We start from the raw sequence: 20,330 nt of genomic DNA, 5'->3' as shown, positions 1-20,330 counted from the left end.
CTGTCTGTGGTACCAACAGGGTAAATATGCACCAATTTAAACTGAATCCATACCATTAAGTGACTTGAAATATTTTCTTTAGACACCTGGCTCAGTTGCTGTTGTTTATGCAGCACTCTAGTATAGAAATAGGAAACTTAAACCTCTAGTCAAAGGCCATTGATGTAGGTAGGGATACAAGTAACCTGTCCTGTGTTTCTTCTTCTCACACCTGTCACCTATTTTTTTATCACATGAAAGCTCATTATAGATTTTTTTTCCCCTGGACACCTATTTCTCACATGCTTTCCAAGATCAGAAAATAATTTTTCTTGCTAAGTTGTTTCTTTTATGAATAAATGTCTGTCTTAGTGCAGTTTTTTTGACAACTGGCCCATAGTCAATCTCAAGAAAGGAGTTTTATTTATGTGAAGGTGCTCAAAGATCAAATTGTACCAGATGCTCAAGAAGAATTCCTGAGAAGGTATTATCTTAAAAAGGTTTATCAAACTGTGAAGTGACTCTCCAGAACTTTGAGCTTTCCTTAAAGTCTGTTTTCACTCTGGACTGAAAATGGTGTATGTTATCTGCTAAGCAGCAATCCAGGTGATTTCCAAAGTGCTAGAATCTGCCTTTCTTGAAGGCAAAAAGGTGTTCCTTTTACTCAGGTCACTCTGCTGTGCTTTTTGGTTCTGAGAATGTGATCTAATTAATTGGGCTGCTTCAGATGCAGAATGACTTAATCCTTCTCCTTATTTTGAGGCTCAAATAAGATACCCCAGCGGATGAGCTAAGGAGTCTGTCTCCCTCATAAACTGTTAATGCATAATAGTCACGGTGCTAAGTGGCCTTCTTGCAGTTAGATTTTTTTTGTTCCAATGCTGATGAAATCTTGAACTGAAAAAATGCCATCTCCTTAGTGCTAGGTGATCCTGTTGCTTATAAAATTTTTTCTTTTAAATACTGTAGGTGGCCAGAAAGTTCCCTGTCTTGTCTATTCTTTCACCATTTTTCTGTTAATGAGAAGTTCATTTCCATGTAAGATGAAGTATTGGTTACCTTTGAAACTGGAAGAATTATGGAGTCACTTTGGTAGTTGTCAGCAGTTTTAATGTTCAGAAGAATTGATGGTCTTTAGTCTCTGCATTAAATATATGAAGCTGTAAATGAAGAGAACAATGCAGATAATGTTCTTTGTGTTAAGTTGAATCCAAGATAGTTCAGCTATTGTTTTCTAAAAAGCTGTTCACTAGGAAGGTGGTATGCTATTTCTTACAGGGCTTTTTTGTAAGACATGTTTTTTCCTAAGGCAGAGGCTCTGACCTAGCACATGTATTACTTCTGGTTAGGATGGGTTTTTTTGTTTGTTTGTATTTTTTTTTCTTCTACCCCTGCTCTTATCCGAATTGACCTTGCTGAAGATAAATGTAGCTTGTGTTCCTGCTGAGAGCGTTTTATGAAAGGAAAGCTTGTTTATCCCCCTTTTAAAGATCTCTTTAAAAGGTCTAAAAAATGTAATGCTTTTCTCATCAATCTCTGCATCTCTCCCAGCTTTAGAAATGTTTTAATCCTTATACATGGAAAGGAGTCCTTGGAACCTGTTTCCTTTGTTGCTCCTTATTGAAAAGATCATCTTGGATTTCAATCAGGTGAACTTCAGAGTAACAAATGGTGAAGGGTGAAACCTGCCCATGATCTACAGTGGAGCAGAAGATTCTATGTTTTCTCTCACCAGTCTGTAATTTTGTCTGTCCAGCTCTGCATGGATTCTCTTTCAAAGCCAGCTTTATGCAAAGTGGAAAAATCTACTAGCTTCAGGTCTCCTAACAGACCTGTTTTGAAGGTCTGATAGACTTTAGTGATGAGAAGTTTAGTACCTAAATGCCTGAAGTCTCTTTCTCTTCAGTTTGATAATAAATATTTGTATTTTTCATGCCTATTGGGCAGTGGTAGCCTTGTGTCTCATGTTGTGAGTGTGTCTTTGTTAGTTTTAGAGTTAGAGGTAGGTTTGCATGTTACCCATATTTCACAGGGAACAGCTCCTGGTTTTGCACAGGTAAGTTGTTCTTGACTTGTGACTCCTGATAGTTGATCTTCCACTGTATCTTATTTGGAGGAAATTGCCTTTCTATAATACTTTGTTTACTCTGATGCTTTCATAGAACCATTTTCTTTTGTTTACCTCTACCCTTACCCTTTACCTTCTGGACCCTAGCTGTAAATTAGGTAAAGAAGGGTGCCTGGAGGGATCACTAGGATTTAAACTATTCATATTCTCGAATTTGGGAAATCACAGCCTAACAGAAAAGCTCCCACGCTCTGTAAGTAAGTGCTTATAAAAGGTTCCTGGCTGTATAGCTAATCAAGTGGCTAAGCCAGCAAATTGGTATGAACTGGGAAAATTGTGACAGGTTAGCTGCCTTTGGCAAAACAAAGCAAAACAGTTTCTAGGCCCAGAAACCTGACTACTGTAGTACCATACAAGTATAAAGGTATAAGTTCATTCTGAATCTCTCATTTGGCACAGGTGGGCTCTCTTATCCCTGAGCCAGAGCAGGAGGGAGCTGCTGTCATGAGGAGGGATCCTGCTTTATTTTCTTTGCGAGCTGCTTGCTTCCACGACTTCACTTGCACTAGATCTACCTACCACCTGTGCATTTGCACAGTGGGCTGATTTGTAGCCAGCTAATCCATCAGAAGACTAGCTTGGGGTGGGGGAATCTTGATGCCAGATCAGCCGTCTGACTCTGCTTACCCTCTGAACCATGTTTGCTGCATCTGAGAGGGAGTGTCCTTTCCACTGGTAATGATAACCATTAGATCAATTTAGCTGTAACATAAAATTGTGCCCAGGTGCCACCAGCACTTGAAAGGGTTTCAGGTCTATGGTACTACTATTTAATAGTGTTTGGAGAAGAATGTTAACCTTTTATTCATCATTTTTCTTTGTAGAGAAGAAAAACATGCAGAACCTAGTAATTTTTTTCTCCCAAACCCATTCTCACCCACTCCTCCCCCCCCCCCCCCAAACCAAAGCATGAAACCAAAAAAACTCCTCAAGTGCAGGAGTTCTGTGTTAGGTCAGGGTTCAACTGAAATAATAATCTGCTGCTTCAAAAATAACATGCCTGACAACACACAGGAAGGAACAGTTGTATTTCGACACCTAGAGCTGTGTTAGTAGGGACACATTTCAAGAGTAGGAAGAAGTGACACTGGAGCTTTTTAATTTTTCACTGTGGGGGAAGGGAAGCAGATTTAAAATCACTGCCAGCAGTGGTTGGAAAAGGGATGTACTGAGAACATTGCTTGCTTGTTTTTATCTCTGGAAACAGCTTTTAGTATGCTTTAGCCCTTCAATGAGGATTGCCACAGAACCTTAGGCACTTTCTACAGTTACCCTTAAAGTGGCTGAATTCCTGGTTTTCATTGACAGACTGTGCCCAAATACCTAGTTATCTGAGCTGGAAATGTGCACTCTAGCGTAATACTCGTTTTCATTCCTCAGGAAATGGCAGCATCTTTAATATTCTTCTGCAGTGTTATAAAAATAAGAAAGCATGAAATTTTGGGTGGAGGAGAAATTCTGAAAGACAGCTGAATGATGAACTTCAGATTTGGTTTTCTCAGAAAGGCATTGCCATCTGCTGTGCCACTGAAAGTCTGTGCTGTCATGACTCCTGCTCTGTAAGAGTAATCCTCCACAGGGAGGAGAACCTGGGAGGAGCCCCTGGTGTATCTCAGTTCACTGCCTTCCTCTCTTGGGGACCTGGAAGTGTGAATCACTACTGCTGCAGCACTTGGTAGCTTACAGCAACTCTGTGCATTGGTACCACAAGCCTTAAATGCTAAAGAGCTGAGCAGACAGAATCCACATGTACATGTCTAATGCAAATGTTTCAATATCTTAAATTATCAGAAGCCAGTAATTACATTTGTAAAATGAAGTTGGTTTTCTTTAGCTTTACTGTGAGTAGAAGTGAGGTGAATTTGGTGCAGCCTATTGGTGATTATGGACTGAAGGTGATAGGAATCACATTTTAGTTGTGATCTCAAGCATAAAGTTGATGCTGGTAAAAGGAAAGACTCCAGTATTGACCCCTTTGTAATGGGGGAGAGAGAAGATGCAGGGAAGTACTTTCTGTGCATCTTTATTATAGCAGACTCCTTTGTCATTAGTTTATCCCAAAGTACAGGCATTATGTCTGTGCTTGCATGTGGTTTTATATTTTACTGTTTGTCTTGCATGTGGAGTGAGGAAAGTGGAAAATAGATTTACTGACAATGGAGTGTTGGGAAAGAATAGGATGTTTACCCACTTACATGAGTTGTAGCCAAGAGCACTGGAAACTTGTATGCAAAAAGCAGCTTGCTCATTCCACAGTTGCCTTTCTGTAAAGCATCAGGGATCCTCATCATTTCTGTACAGTTTTAATTTAAAAATACATTTAAGTAACTTAATTTTGAGGAAGCTCTTCCGAATGTGAATGGGGCCTTCTCTGTGCAGGAGATTTCTAGACAAAGCTTTAGAGCTTTTTGTCTGGCTTATCCACAAGCTCACAGAGTCTTTTTTTTTTTTTTGTAAGATTTCAATTGCCTGTTACCATAGGGGTGCCAAACTCTTACTAAATTTTCAATAGTGAGTGAATGCAATCCATTTATGTGTCATTTTAGCTTGAATCTTTTTAAGCTGTGCTGGTAAAAAGCTTGTTAAGATTCCCCAAAATTTTGGAGGAGAGTTGTTGCGTTGTTGGTGATTTGTTTTGTTAACTTAAAATGAACCAATTTTTTAAACTTAGACTAATTCCAGATGGTTGTCACTTCAGCTGTATTCCTTTAGCTTTGTTAGAAGAACACTACTAGCAAATAAGTTTATTCTGCTCCATGCCTCGGTATTTAAAATGGTGTGTATTTGATTACAATGGGCAAAAGTGCAGACTTAAATGTATTTTTCCTGATTCTTGGAAAAAAAAATAATTCTTTTTTCATCTTTCATCTGTCTTACTGACTATGAAAAGAGGTCAATTTCTGAAGATAAGAATTCATTACTTTCTTTTAGATAATATTTAGTAGATTATTAGAATTGTGTTCTATCTTTTGTAAGACCTTTTTAAATTTAAAAATCTACAATTTTTAAATTTTATTTTTAAAATAAGCATTATATTGAATTCTTTGGTCACTGAATAAGTAAGAGTAATGCTTCAATTATACTAGTGTTCTACTATTCATAATAAAGGAAAGCTCTCCAAGCATGGCAATGCAAACCAAGTTCATAAAAAGTTATCTACAAGTAAGGCTTTATGCCAGATTGGGATAGGAATTCTGCAGGCAAAACTGGGACACTTACTAATGGTGGTATGAAATTACTTTAAAATCATGAATTCACAGGATGGTTTGGGTTGGAAGAGACCTTACAGGAACACCTTCCATGAGACCAGGCTGTTCAAAGCCACATCCAACCTGGCCTTGAAGACTTCTGGGGATGGGGGGCATCCAGAGCATCTCTGTACAGCATTCCACTGCTTCATCCTCACAGTAAAGAATTTCCTCCTAATACCTAATTTAAACCTCTCCTCTTAGTTTAAAACCATTCCCCATTGTTCTGTCACTATCTGCCCATGTTGAAAGTTGCTCTCTCTCATTTTTTATAAGCCCCTTTAGGTACTGGAAGGGTCTGTAAGGTCTCCCTGAAGCTTTCTCTCCAGGCTGAACAACCCCAGCTCTCTCTGTCTTCATAGCAAAGGTGCTCCTGCCCTCTCATCATCTTTGTGGCTTTATAGAAAGCAGGTTTTAAACTTTCTTCTTTTCAAAAGTAGATTTCAATCTGTCCATTACAAGCCTAGTTATATAACCTCAATATATTTTTTAATTAGAGAAATATGTTCTGAAAGAGGTTAGATTAATTTCCCTAGATTTAGAAAGATGAGTAAAAATAAAACTGAAGTATGATGAGTATTCATGTAATAATTTTAGAAACTACAGCAAAATTATAACTAGTTTTTTGCCTTAAAGAATGTTACTCTACAGAGACAAGAACTGGAGAAAAGAAGTTCTTTCTGTGCAGCACATTGTGCCTGAGGTTATGGAAGGAGCCAGAAGAGTAGTTTGGGTTCCCTGAATTGTAAACTCATCCTTCTTAGCTAATTTATACTATGCTGCTCTTATCCTGTTGTGCTCTGGCTAGTCTGTTGGCAGAGGAAATATTTTTCAAACAATTTTATACACTTAACTGGACTCTGTGTAGAGGATAGTCTTCATGGATAGAGCACTTTGGCAAAAAGTTATTAATAAGCCTTTATTGTTATGGATTGGATCCCAGCCAGCTGCTTAGTGATTAAAGTTTAATTGCATGATGATTAGTTTTCATTAGTAAGAAATTAGCATTCAACAGCAGTCTTGTGTTGCTAAAGCTATGGGTAAGCATAAGTGGCTAGAGCCATGTTGAGGGAGAAGGTCTGTAGCTGGAGATGTGGGCACAGAGCTGTTTGGAATATGGGAATAAGGATTCTGAGGTCTAGTTGACCTCATCAGCTTGTTCCTACTGCAGCATTAGGAGGATGGATGGGAGTGGGGAATGGAGCAAATGTCCAGAAGAGCACAGCCTGCACAGTAGCCTGAGTGTAGGGAGCTAACAAAATAATCATCATCCTGAAAAGGACCTTTGAAGGTCTGAGTTGCTCTCACAGTAACACTGGTTTTCATAGACTTGTCCCTCTCCTTGCCACAACTAAAGCTCCTTTTTCAGAATTCCCCTCTGAATTGGTGAAATTCCTTTTTTTACTTTGACAGCAGCCCTTAATTGTTTTGTGCCACTGTGGGGTAAATTAGGAGAAAGATGAGTGCAGGGCAAGGGCTGGGGGAAGTGAAACAAATGAGGGCAGAGGGAGGTAGGAGTGTAGCAAAAGGTCAAGGCTTCTTTGTGTTAGAGGTACAAATGAGTGAAGAGTGCCCCATGTAAACCATTTCTGCTTCACTGAGGAATCTGTTGTGAAGATGAAATATGGTGGTAATTTCATCTAGGCTAAATTAGGGTTGTTAGAAGCCATTTTTCTTGTCCACACCTCCCCTTCTGCCAGCAGTAGTGCTCTGTGACTGAAGTGAGTTAGGTGGGTAATCGAGCCAGCAAATCCCTCCCTCACCCCATTCCCATTTTAATCAGGCTAATTTTTGGCTGGACTGGCTTTCTTGACTTTCACTGTCAATACTGATAAAGGGAAATGCTAGGCATAGGAGGGGGCTGCAGGCTGTGCAAGAACAAACTCAGGTCTGAAAATGATTTGGAAGTGGGAAGCCTGGTCAAGATCATGACATCATATGGAAAGTTCTTCCAAAATGATATTACTAATTATGCAAAGTAGTAAATTTTAAAATTTTTTTTAAAAAAAGGAGCAGTTTAAAGATTGTCTAAGGTGGTTCTCAAATGTATGTATTTATTGCTGATGTCAAGTACATCCATCTCATTGTCTAGACATAGGAAAAGATGGGGGCTTTCTTTATTATGATGATCCCATGATTCAGAAGCACGAGGGACTGGATGCTCCCTTCCCTCCCCTGGCCTACTTTGCCAGCTGGAGTAACCTAAACCAGATATTTTCTTCCAATTAAAAGGTCTCCAGTAGCTACAGTTTCTTCCGAGAAATTCTGACAGTGCTCAGTGTATGGTTTTAATGGTGTAGATCTACTTAAGTTGTCTTCAGACTTGCCATAGGAGGCAAAATACCAGTAAATTCCAGCCCAAGGCACAAGACACTGCTGAGTGGCAAAGCCTTCCCAGGGCTCTGGGTGTTGCAGCTGCACTGTTTGTCACCACCTGGGCTGCTGGTGGTAAAAATAGATTGCCTTTCTGAGGTCTGGCTGCACAACTGATTGCAGCATAAGTGCAGTCAGGTCTTATCTCAGTCAGCTGATTGTTGCCTGGGTCATAAGCTTTCCTTCTGTTTGAGAAAATATTAAAATTCAATATTAGAAACTGGTTGTGCAGTCTTCATTTACTAGTGATTTTTCCCCCTCATTTCTATCTTGCATATTTTCTTTTGATTTGTGCTTACAGCTAGGAGACTTAATTCAGCTGTATTTCTTTTTCTCATGGCTACTCATTTCACAACATGGTTTTGTTGTTACTTTGCACTAGACTGCTGTTAATTGCAGCTTTTCTTGTGCTTCCAAATCCTTTATTCTTACTGAGAACTCACACTTGCTAAATTTCAGAAAGTTATTGATGATTAAAGGCGACTGACCAGCTTCATAAAAGACTTACTGCTAGGGGAGGGGAAGGGGGAGGAGAAGGGCATCCTGGCATGAATCTCTGAAATGCGGATTTTCACTGGAGGATACTGCTGCTCAATGTGAAGCTTAAAAGGAAAATAAAAAAGGTGGGTGGGGATGAGAGGGGAAAAGTAAGTTCATGTGCTTGAGTTCAGGTATGAGAGCTGTGAACTTTTCTGATTTCGTGCCTGTGCTGTCAGAAATTGCTGCATGGCCTTTGATAAATCATCTCTAATTATTCTGTAAAGGAGGCTTTAGGATCACTTATTTTGTGACCATTAAGTCAAAGTGGTAGGGTACTCTGGAAGTACAGTGTGTGTTTAAGTTGTCAGATGTTCTCAATTAAATTGCAAGATCAGGGAGCTGATGCAAGGCTTCATGGTTTAGTTGCATAGATGTAATGGCAGGAAGATAAATTTAAGTTTGTTCATGTATCATTTAGAGTCAGGTCCAAAAAGATAATAAATATGTTTTGTAATGTGTTCATTTGCTGTTAGCTTTCTCTTTTCTTGTAAAAGGTAAAAATGCTGAAAATACTAATAGCAGTGTACTTGTCCCATATGTAAATTCATTGTTATATATAATTGTTAAGATTTTTCTTGGGAAGTAACTCTCCAAGTTAAATTTCATCACTAAAATTTCAGAGTTGACATAGTTCATAACTGATGCTTTCCAGAAAACCAACATTATTTTTTTGTTTAATGTTAACTTTAGGAAATTGTTTAGAAAAATTCAATACTCACATTATAGGTACATAAAACTGTTTTACAGTGGTTTTTATGCAGTCTTAAGTCCTGTACTTAAATTTAATTATTCTTCCTTTCAAATGTTACAGTTTATCCTTGAGAGGTATAAGGATTCTTTAGTGATGCCACATGGTACCACTTGAAGCAGAAACTTTCAGAGGCAGTTCCTGGGGAACAGGTGTTATAAAGAGCTACCAATAAATTCAGTTTCCTGGCCAAATAGCTATAAGGGTAATGCCAAAAGAAGAATTGTCTATTCTGAAGCTGTCTTAACAAAGAAGACTTTAATGTTGACTTACTCTTCTGCTTTTGGGCTAGAGCCTTCAGAAGATGAAGGAATAAGTTAGAAGAGGATGTGTTTGTGTAAAATAAAAGAAAAACAAAACAAAAACACATGTATCCTTTGATTTCTACCTCAGGTGAAAAAAAGATTGAAATTTCTCTTTGATCTTGTCCAGTGATTTATTTCTAATAATCTGTGGCTCATCCCAGTCCTTTTTTCCTAGCATAGATTGATCTAGATTTATAAAACTGAAGGTGTGGCTTGCAAATGAATAATATTATTGCCTTTACCATGGTTCAGCAGTGTTCTGAGCCCAGAAGATCTTCATTAGTCCTTTCCCTTCAGATCTCAGGAGAACCCCATCTAATCCTTAGATGGAGGAAATTCTTCTTTCAGGGGAACCACATTATGTCTGTCCTTTAAAGAAATTACTGACACTACCTCAGCTGCTGTGTAATATCCAGCTGGAATGCCATCCAGGCTTGGACTGCTGCTATTTATATTTTCTGCCTCTTCTAAACTGCTGCTAGCTCATACCGTGTTTTCCTGTATCGTATCTGTGACAATCCTACAGACACTCCATATCCTTTTATAAATTCAGTTTAGAATTCATAAACAGTACCTATTATTGCAATGGGCAGTTTAAGTACCACATATATTATTATGGTTTGTAGGGTTTTTTTTTCCTGATGATTATTGAATAATGAATTAACGTATTCTCTCTAAACCCATTCAAATTTTTGGCCAGGGAATATTACTTTGCATAGAGCACCTTCTGTCTATCTGGGGACGTTTCATCAGTATGTGCTAATTGTCTACTTGCCCTCAGCTGTGATTGATGATTTATTGCTGTGGTTTGTAAGATTGTAATAGTTTTTTGGTTTTTTTTTTAATACTGATATGTTACTTGAGAGCTTATCACTAAAGAGAGATCTACCGACTTGCAGGCATTTCTCTTTCTGCAAAGCATTGCGCCTTTACCTCTTCTCTTGGATTTACCCTCTGCTGCTTTTCCCCAGTGGTAGCAACAGCCACCAGTGACCTCAGGAATACTGTGTGCCCTTCATTACTCCTTATTGGAGCTCTGCTGCCAACCACTGCTTCTGTGGCTTTCTGGGGAAGCTGTCTTCTTCTTTCTTTAATGGTATTGACTAGTAGTTTTCTTTGCTACCTTTTTTCTAGAGACAAGTTATTTATTTTCCAGTAAGATAAACATTGTACTTTTTTCACCTCTCTTTGCAGTGAAATGTATTTTGACTGTGCAGCAGTCATTCTTCAGACCTCAATTTAAGAATTGGTATTCTTAGTACGAAGTGCAATTTCGATGGAATGCTGTCACAAACATTTGCTGTTCTAAACGGTCATTTTCACATTCCTACTTCTGTCACATTCATCTGCCCACCTCCTATTTTCTTACGCCTCAAGCATAAGGCACTCATCATTATTTTATCTGCCTTTATCCTGCTGCTTTTTCTTCTTTCAGTTTCAAGAACTTAAGATTTACTTCCAATCAGTACACCCTGGCTAATTTTATAATTTCCCAAATTAAGTGCTTCACTTTCAAACCCCTGCACATTTACCTTTGTTTTTCTTCATGCATTTCTTCAAAGCCCTTCTTGTGTGGGATTTATGCTGAATAATTGGATATGCTTAGCCTGCTGCTGAGATGGACTCTGCCCAACACTGCTGGCTCAGGCGCACCGTTCCTATTTCATCCCTTTGCATCCACCAACGCTTTGTTCTCTGTTACCGAAGTGTCTTGCACAGTGGGGCTCTGTTTATGATGAAGGCCTGCACAGATTATTACAAGTAATGACAAATGGTGTATTTCTGTCCAGTGCTACAAGTCTTTGAGTCATTGACGGGATGGGTTTGTGCTGCACCCTTTTTCCTGTCAGGTTGCACAGATATGTAATATCTTGTCAAAATATTTTGCATTTACAGTTTGCTTTTATCAAAAGTATTTCTTTAATATTAAGCCTTTATAAAGATTTTTTTGCATTTACAGTTTGCTTTTATCAAAAGTATTTCTTTAATATTAAGCCTTTATAAAGATTTTGTTTCCGTTGTATCCACTGCTCCTAATAACATAGGGATTGTGTCTTTAATGAACCAATATTTTTTTTGTTTTGTTTTGAGCCTTTTAGTAAATATTCAGCATAATCTCTTTTTTTCTTTCATTAGAAAAAAGTTGGCTCTGTTAAGCAGTTTGCCTCTTGAAAACCTTGAGTTTATTGCATTTTCTTGTTTATGTCAGGTTTGTTCCTTTTTTATATCACTCCAGACAATGATACTCAAACCTATTGCTTTTCTGGTAATAATTAATTTATCCAAAATCTCTTTGATTATGATGGAGTTGTTGCTTTCTTTTAAGGTAACTGCATGCTGTCGTTTCGTGCTCTACACGGTAGATCTTGCATTAAATAGAAATTCACAATATATGTGGATATTTCCTGTAATCAGTATCCAAGATGGCTGGGAAATAAATCTAGTACTGGTAGAAAATTCAACTGGAGCAAATGCTCTCTTGCTGACTGTGCTGTTTCCACTACTCTGTGGGTCCTTATCACATAATCACTGCTTGAAAATTTGAATTTCTTTTTCCTCTTTTAAGTCTGCTTTTCTATCTTTCAAACCTTTTTGTAACTAAATTGCACTATTGTTGCATGTTTAATTCCCCAAATGAAAAGTCAAGATAACATAAACTGTATTATTTTTTCTGCTAGACTTGCATACTTTGGCAAATTCAAATCCCTATACTTACACGTGGTTTTCTGAACTGTTTCATTCAGGGTGGTTCTTTGAATCAAAGGAAAAAAGATTTACACATTTCTTAGCTTGTTGGACTTGGTGGTGTATATGTTATTTTAATATTCCTTTTAAAATATGAAATGGCTACATAGGTATGTACTTAGCCTGTTTAACTGAAATTAAACATGCTTTTGCAGCACCATTAAAATTACTGGTTTTGTTAATTTTGCTAAATCTGTTTTAGTTAGCCCCTGGTTGACTCTTGAAGGACCTAACCTCTATTCTGGTTCAGTTACACTGTGTCTTTTTCATTTGGGTTTTTTCTCCTTCCATTGTGTGGAGGAGGCGGGAAGGGTTCATCCCCCTTCAAGTCTTACTTGGCTCTTCAGCAGTCTCACGTATTCATGCGCAGTTAAGCCTTTGATCACTCCACCAAGTGAATGAAACAGGCTTGTAAGGAGTAGTGAACATGAATTTATCAGTTAGGCTTGAATTTTAGTCTTTTTTATATAGCGTACAGTTTAGCTCAACCTTCCTGTTAGGGAGGTAAAACCTAAGAGTCTTAAAAACTTGTAGCCAAACAGTGTTTATTTGGTGCCTGCATTCTTTTTGATAATCATGGGGAGGCAGGGAGTTTGTTGTTCATTGTGGAATTTCACAATCCCATCTCTTGGTGTTCCCAAGAGCTGCCTTTCCAGATAGGTGCAAAAGTACCTTTTGTTGTGGTGTCCTGTCTCCAGCAATGGCTGTGTATTTACCACTTCACTGCACATATTCAGAGATTTGTAGTAAACTAGGCATGTGCAGAATGATAGTTGCATATTTTTTCCTTCCTTTCAGCAACCACAGCTTTAGAGTTGTAGCTTTGGTATCCCTGTGTTTACCAGGCAGAGGCATACCTATCCTTGATGAACTGGTCTAATCTGTTTTTGAACTTGCTTATCTTTTTGCTAGTGCACCATTCTTTAGCAATGACTTTTAGTTACTTGAGTGAAAAAAAAAAAACAGGTTTATGTTACATTTGAACCTGCTCTTCCTTCTTGGACATGGCTAAGAATCATTCCCTTATGTGCATCATATTGGATTTTGTAGGTTTCAGTCCCCCTTCAGTTCTCTCTTTTCCAAAATACTTAGACTTCTCTTATATACCAGTTCTTTACATTCCTAGTTATCTCTGTCGTCTGTCCATTTTTGTTTCTGGTTAGTTGTACTCCTTTCTTAAGAGGGTCATCAGACAATATTACCACACACAATATTACAATGTCAGGCTACTACAAGAGTAACAGACAGACATCATGAACATTTGAGTTTCATTATGGATTTTTTTTGTAAATAACTGCTTACATTTTGGCTGTCCTTTTTTGTGCTTGCGGGGACTGCATGATGTTTCTGTCTAGGATGACTACTTATACCTTGCTATGAGTAGTAAAAGCTAATTTAGAATCTATCATCATGTATATGCATAGATGAAAATATTTTTACCACATACATCACTTTGCACTTAACAGTAGTAATTTTCATCTCCATTTTACCATACAGTTATCCATGGCTGTGAGATGGTTTTGCAGCTTTTTACTATCAGTTTGAGGTCTGGCTACCCTGGATAATTTTACAAACTTCACAAGTTTTCACATCTTATTGTTCACCCCCCTTCTTGAGAGTCTCTATAAGGGCAGTTGAATAGCTTGAGTGTCTGCATAGGACCTTAAAATTATTGCTGGCAAGCCATTCTTTGTTAAAACTAAATATTTATTTCTGTTCTTGTTGCATTCTATTTTTCCTTCTAGTTGAGGGTAATAAAATGCTCTGCTCTTACTTTCAAGTGCTTCTGTTCTAGCATAATCAGTTTCACATGTATTGAATAGTATTTTCCATGTTTAAGACATTTTCCAGCTCTTGGATTTCTTGTGGGTTTTTTTTCTATGCCATCCATTTTGAGCTGCAGTTTCCCTTTGTGCTTCAACAGCCTGTGCAGCACTGCAGTTCTAACTTTTTATTGTTTCCTAATGCAGCCTTATTAGTGTAGCGTCTTCCAGATCATTGATTTGTCTGTTTGCTGAAATCTTGGAATCTAAATTTGTCCTTAGTTTCTTGACTTGAAGACAACTGTCCAGTTTTACTTCTGAAATACTATCCTTTATTATTTGATTTGCTTTCTACAAGAAGATATCATCATTGGCAAGAGATGCCTTTTTGTGATGCAGGTTTAAAGATTTTTATCTTTTTAATTGTGGGGTTCATTTTACTGATATTCTGTGTCTGGTTTTTTTGATAAGTTAAAATTGTTTGTCAGGAAATGTAAACTAATAGTTCTGTGTCCTTTCGTGCTGGTTGTTATCTCTAGCCACAGTCACATAAACAATTTTTTTCATTAACCAGTATCTGCACATCAGAGTGGAAGTCTTTTCCTCTCCTGTTTCCTAAAGATGTTTTCCCACCTCACTTTTTTCATCTTGGTCCCTTTTTGCAGAAGTCTTCCAAAATCACGTATTTCTTTCTCCTGTAGCAAACAGTATATATATGTATACACACACACACACTTATTTATTTTTATTTTTTCTTGTAGCTTTCTGGAGTAAGTTGTCTCTTTGCATCCCACTTTCCAGGAAAGAGAATGAGGCTGCCTGCTGTTTCTGTTGCCCTTTCGCCTGGATGTTAAATCCAAGCCTCTGCCGAGCCTGCCAACTGTTTAATCAGAAATAGTCAGAAGGCCCTCCTTCCTAATATTGCAGCTGACTCTGAAGTCCTCATTATCTTACATCTGCATTTGTGCAGTGCAATTATACAGAAGCAATTATTTTCCTAAAAGCTTATAATTTAAACAGGAGAAGGAGAGAGTGTGAAAAATACATATAACATGTAAAGCAAAGACTTGTACCTGTATAATTAATGCCACGTATATTTCACTTTTTGCTTTCTTTGCTTTGTTAGTAACCTTCAGTTGTTGCTTTCCATTTTACTCCTTTTATGCATTCTTGACTGGTATGGGAAAAGGGGCAAAACAAGAAGATGCCTAGAAAGCAAAGTAAAGGAAAAAGAAAGAAAACAAACCAAAGGAAAAACTGATCTTTGGAAGAGGGGAAGCCAAGAGGTCTGAGTATAGGGTATATAACCACTGATCAAGAAAAGATGGTTTGTATTACAGATAGTAGAAAATATGATCCTGCTGTGAATGTCCTGGTGTAAACTGGTTTGGTAATTGTTCGGCAAGGAAGATTGCTGAGGAGTCGTCTGAAAACACCTCACATTCGTGTTACAAGCAATTAATTTCTGCTTCTAAGCAACTGTTCCTGCTCCTGCCCAGAATATTTTGGAAGGGCTAGTCAGCAGCTTCCATCTTCCCACCAGCAAAGCCATGTAGGATTCCAGTACTAAGAAGTACTTTGTCTAGGGACAAAGATACTATCTCTGTCAGTGCAGAGCCAAAGTGAGCAGCTTGGGGCACTGGTTTTCACAAGGCTTTGTGCTTGTTCAGAAGGAGGAAGGTAGGTAGCTCAGGACATGTTTATGTTACAGCACTTACATGGAGTTGGGTACAAATCTGAAGGAGCAAAAAAAAGGTACTCAAAAGCATACTCTTATTATATATGGCAGTGTGGTGTCAGAAGAGTGGAAGAATACAGATTGCAAGGGGGAAAAAAGCCAAGCATAAAGCAAAAGAAATATTGTTGGTAGGTGCTGTAGCATTTTAAATGAATCAGAGTTGTTCTGCCGCCGCTGGTAGCTGTCCCCCAGCTGTTCACACTTCCAGGTTGGCTGTTACTTCATTTTGGTAGACACAGAATGATGAGCTGTAGCAAAGAAGAAATGGGCTGCTAATAGCAGGGAGAGGGTAGAGACAATGTATCTGGCTTTAATACTATTGATAATTTAGTTCATGGGATGGAGTGTCTCCTCTAAATGGCACTTTTCAGTTTCTCCAGCCTATTCTAAGTGAGATATATGTGCCTTGTGGTCAGAGATGAATTGTGGAGATAGGACCTATGAATCAATCTTTGCTGTGTGGTCTCTTTTTTCCCTCTTTTTTTTTTCTTTCTTTTTTAACATTTAAGCCAAGAGTTGATTAGATGCCTGGCAATGATTACTATCCATTGGCACCTCCCACTGGGAGCACACTCCAAGTACCAGCCTTGAGCTCTTTCAAGCAGGGGAGGTTAAGCAGGCTGCTTACTGAGCAAAAGGAATTTCTCTTCCCAGGAGAGCTGGAGTGATGTTTCCCTGGCTAAGAATGCTATAATTCCTTTACAAGTGACAAGCAGGCTGCTACCATCTGCTGGCGAATGGCTGCAGGATGGTGGAGTTTGGGTGAAAATTTGCTGGTGGACCAAGAGAACAATTAGTCGTCATTATGCTGAATTTACACATTTCCTTGTAAGAACTTCTGTGATTTTATTTTGGTGTTAGAATGTTTCCTAGTTGTAGTGTACCTGTTTTTTCTTTTGAAGCATAAATACATGAGATATGTAGCTAACCAAAGCTACAGAAAGTACCAGCAGGAACGAGGCATCTTTTTACCTTTTAAGGCACAGCAGCAATGTCTTGAAAAAGAAGACTGAGACCATCCAGAAATTTTTTAAGCACTTTTTTTTTTGTCTTCATGGGAGCACATGTGTTTGGAAACCATGTGGCACTACATGATGATAGTCTCTTTCAAAGATAAAGTGATAGACTCTGAAGTTGTTTTAGAACCACACATCTTTGTAGGGCGTCTGCTTTGTTCAGTCACTCAGGTGTGCCAAGAAAGAAGAACTTGAAAAAAAGAGTAGTTATTGTGTATGTGGTTCCCTCAGCTTCCCCTGAAAGAAGCAGATGGTTGGGGGTCCCGGGAGGTAGAAGAAATGGGGCCATTAGACTGTCAGTGGCTTGTGAAAAGCAGAAACATCTGCCAGAATGGAGACTTGTTCAGCAGCAGGGGAGCCAGCAGCAGCAGATGATCTCTGCCTTGAGCCGTCAGTGGCATAGTCATCCACCTGGGAATTGCTGCTGTGGGCGTAGCACAGGTAACCTTGGTAAAATCTCTGTTTGTCTGCCAGACTTCAAAAAAGGGGCAGTGAAGGCTTCAATGTACATGCACTGGCATCTTAACTACCCACTTTTACTGTCTAATCAGTCCTAAAATCACAAACAATTTTAAAGCATTCCTTACCCATTCTCAGCTGAAAATTTGTCAAAATGCCTGTCATGTTCAGAATGTGATTTTCAGAATAGCGACATGAACCATGCTAGATGCACCAAAGAGTAAGTTCAAAAAACAAATTACCTTTTGGAAAAGTATCAAAAATTTTGCTAGGGGTCTTGTTTTCTGTTGTGTCACACACCATACTCTTTTAAGACATGCCTGTTTACTGTTAAGAAATACTTTATATAGCTGCAGTTCAATCTCTGCTGCTGTAGTTCTTATGTCCTTATTGACTGCTCTGCACAGGACACAGTGTTCCAGGGGAGAGTGACCTTCTGTTGCAACAGTGTGATGGTACATAAAAGATGAGATAAAGTGGGGAGGGCAGAATGCCTCTGAGGAGCAAGACTAGAAATTCATATCTACATTCAAAAAGAATAGTCAATTTGGGTTCTCTCCTGTTAGAATAATTAATCCCAGTCAGCCACATCTAAAAACGAGAATAAAGTACACAGGTACAGAGCTCTGTTTCAGAACTCCTCAAGCTGCACTTGGTGAGTACTTGGCATAGGTGAATCTGGGACTGTTGCCAGTACATAATATCTTTCTAGAGTTGACTTCAGAGCCAGGAAAAGACATTTTCTGTGGATGAAGTTTGGTTTTACTCCCATGGGAGAGTGAATTACGTTGCAGTTTGGCTAGTGGTCCATATATTTCGGTGTGCATTTCAATATTGGTTTAGCCTCTTTTTTTAATCTTTGGAAACTTTCGTTGATGTTCTGACAGGCAATAATAAGCTGCTTGTGTGTCTCTTTCTAGGCTTCAGGGATACTTCCCTTGCATCATAAATACTGCAGTAGTTTGTTGTGCTTAGAATATAGACATGATTTAGTGGGTAGTACTGAAGATCAGGCTCAGGATGCTTTGGCACACCCGTAAAGAGAAGGTGTTACTCAAAACTGCAGTTGTAGATGTCATGAGAACTGACATCTCACAAGCTTTTCTGTTAGTTGCATCTGCTTTGATTTGAAGAGGGCCTCCTGGTTTATGGCTGGAGCTAGTTTTGCTTTCATCTTCATTCAGGCATTTAAATACAAACTATAGTCATCTCTGCAAAGCACAGAATAGTAGGAAGAACAATAACTGTCAGATATTCTCAGAGGGTTTGGAAATACTGTAATCAGCCCCCTGTTTACCATGCTGAGTGAGGAACTTTGCTGTGGCTGTTAGCTTTGGCCGTGTCTGTTCTGCTGATCTCCACTGCAGCGTGCGTGCTGATCAGGGATTGAAGACACGTGGGCCAGGGGCTGTGGCCGTGTTGGCAGATGAGTGTCCCCGTATGGTGGGAATGCTGGGCTCGTGTCCAGTGCCAGGTGCGCTGCTGGCTTGGGCACAGCTGTTCATGTGCGGTGCAGGTGCAGCTCACTGGTAGTGGCAATAGAGCAGCCTAGTTCAACACCAGCTTTGCCAGCAGCAGCAGTGATTTCAGATCATGTCATCATCCCTGTGTGCAGGCAGGGACCAAAGGCAACTTCTCACAGCCTGAACTCAAGGTGAATTGTACAAATTATACAGGGCCTTATTATGGTGTTTGTTGTATTTAGCAGAATAAATAAAATTCCTGTCTTTTTAAAATGTGACTCAAAAATTATGGTAGTTCCTCTCTTTGTTTTCTGCCAGTAGTTAATTACTTTTTAATTTTTAAATAGTAGCAGTCTCCTAGCTTTTGGTGAATTCTACCACGTATGGTTGCATCTTTTTTTAAGGGATGTCAACTTGTCAGAAATCAGCTTTCTTCAGAATCAGATTAGTTAATAAAAATCACTTAGTGTATACATTCAAGAAATAAAATGGCTGTCTGAATGAGATGTGAATTACTTCCTTAGGTGATTTCTTAAGTCATTCAGGATGAAGTAAACGGGTGAGAGACTTTCTTTCTGCTTTCACAATTGTCTGATATTATGGTCGAATACATCATTAACTAGTTGAGTTAATAGGATTTAACTATTGCAAATTGAATGTGGTCATCAGATCAGTCTGATCTATTTTGACAATTGTATGAGCATCCTTGTTGCACTGCAAGTGCGAGTCTTTTTTTTGGACATGGGCCATTTCTGTGATGATGATATATTTTCCCACAATGGCATCTTCTGCTCCAGATAAACCCTTTTTGATCACCTGTGAAAAAACTTTGAACTTGGCCATGATCATCTTCAACTGCTTGTGATAATGACAATGATGTAACCAAATTACTTTTATGGTGGTGTCTTCTAAATCTTTATTTGTTATGCTAATTCTCCTTTTAAAGCTGCTGTAGGTTCAAAACCACTCTTTTTCCTCCTATTTTAATAGTGATGTCATTGTCAGGTACTGAAACACAGGCCAGTAAAACAGATTTGAGAACTATTCCAAATTGTTTCTGAATGGCTGATCATTTGTATCTCTTGCCTGCTTAGCGCAACTGAAAAGTTCATCGTTTGAAAGAGCTTATGTTGTTACTTGTTTGAAAGGCCTTTATTTGCATGGTGTAGAAAGATAGAGTTTAACGTGATTCATCAAAAAAATTGTGCTGGAATGTGGTTGATAAAATTCCCAGGAAAATACAGGTATTCAGAAAAATGGCTGCAATCTTCATTACTGTTTTTTGGTTTCCCTTTCAGAAATGTTCCCATTGCCAGGAACCGGGAGCCACCTTAGGCTGCTACAACAAAGGCTGCTCCTTCCGATACCATTACCCATGTGCCATCGATGCAGGTAGGAACACATGGCAACTGTATTCCATAATTACCCAACTCATACTACACTAAATAATTCTGAGGTGCTTTACAAATTACTCCCTCTCAGTTTTTCTCCTACTGTGAAGATAAAGTAATAAAAATGGTGAGAAACGGCATGCAATAAACAGCATACAGTAACACGCTGGGACAAGATGGAGCTTGTAATGAAAAGGAGTCTGCCTGAAAGAGCAGAAGAAGCCTGGCTTGGGGGAGTGCAGCTACAGTGACTGAAATTTGACTGCAGTGTGAGAACTGATCACTCATTTTTTACCAAAAATAGAAACCCTTTGTTAAAAGGATGTAAGTAAGCAGCAAGGGGGTTTCTTCTTTCAGGGTTATACTTCTATGGGTGGTCCTAGTAAAGATTTCCAGTGTTTGTGTTTGTAGAATCATCAGTACCATTTGCAGCA

At 38.7% G+C, this 20,330-nt stretch overlaps 1 protein-coding gene across 6 annotated transcripts in view; it reads left to right on the top strand.

The window, feature by feature from the left end:
- TCF20 (transcription factor 20) overlaps positions 1-20,330 on the top strand; it is a 131,007-nt gene that overhangs the window by 95,294 nt on the left and 15,383 nt on the right. For all 6 annotated transcript variants that reach the window (XM_077178638.1, XM_077178641.1, XM_077178639.1 and 3 more), the window contains one exon: positions 19,804-19,897. In XM_077178638.1, the coding sequence (XP_077034753.1) occupies positions 19,804-19,897 (94 nt within the window). The remainder of the gene's footprint in view (positions 1-19,803; positions 19,898-20,330) is intronic.

Source organism: Agelaius phoeniceus, chromosome 5 (genome assembly GCF_051311805.1).
Source record: "Agelaius phoeniceus isolate bAgePho1 chromosome 5, bAgePho1.hap1, whole genome shotgun sequence".
NCBI classification, from domain to species: Eukaryota; Metazoa; Chordata; class Aves; order Passeriformes; family Icteridae; genus Agelaius; species Agelaius phoeniceus.
Note: the sequence above shows the minus strand (reverse complement) of the source record. Positions and strands in the feature narration are given on the sequence as shown.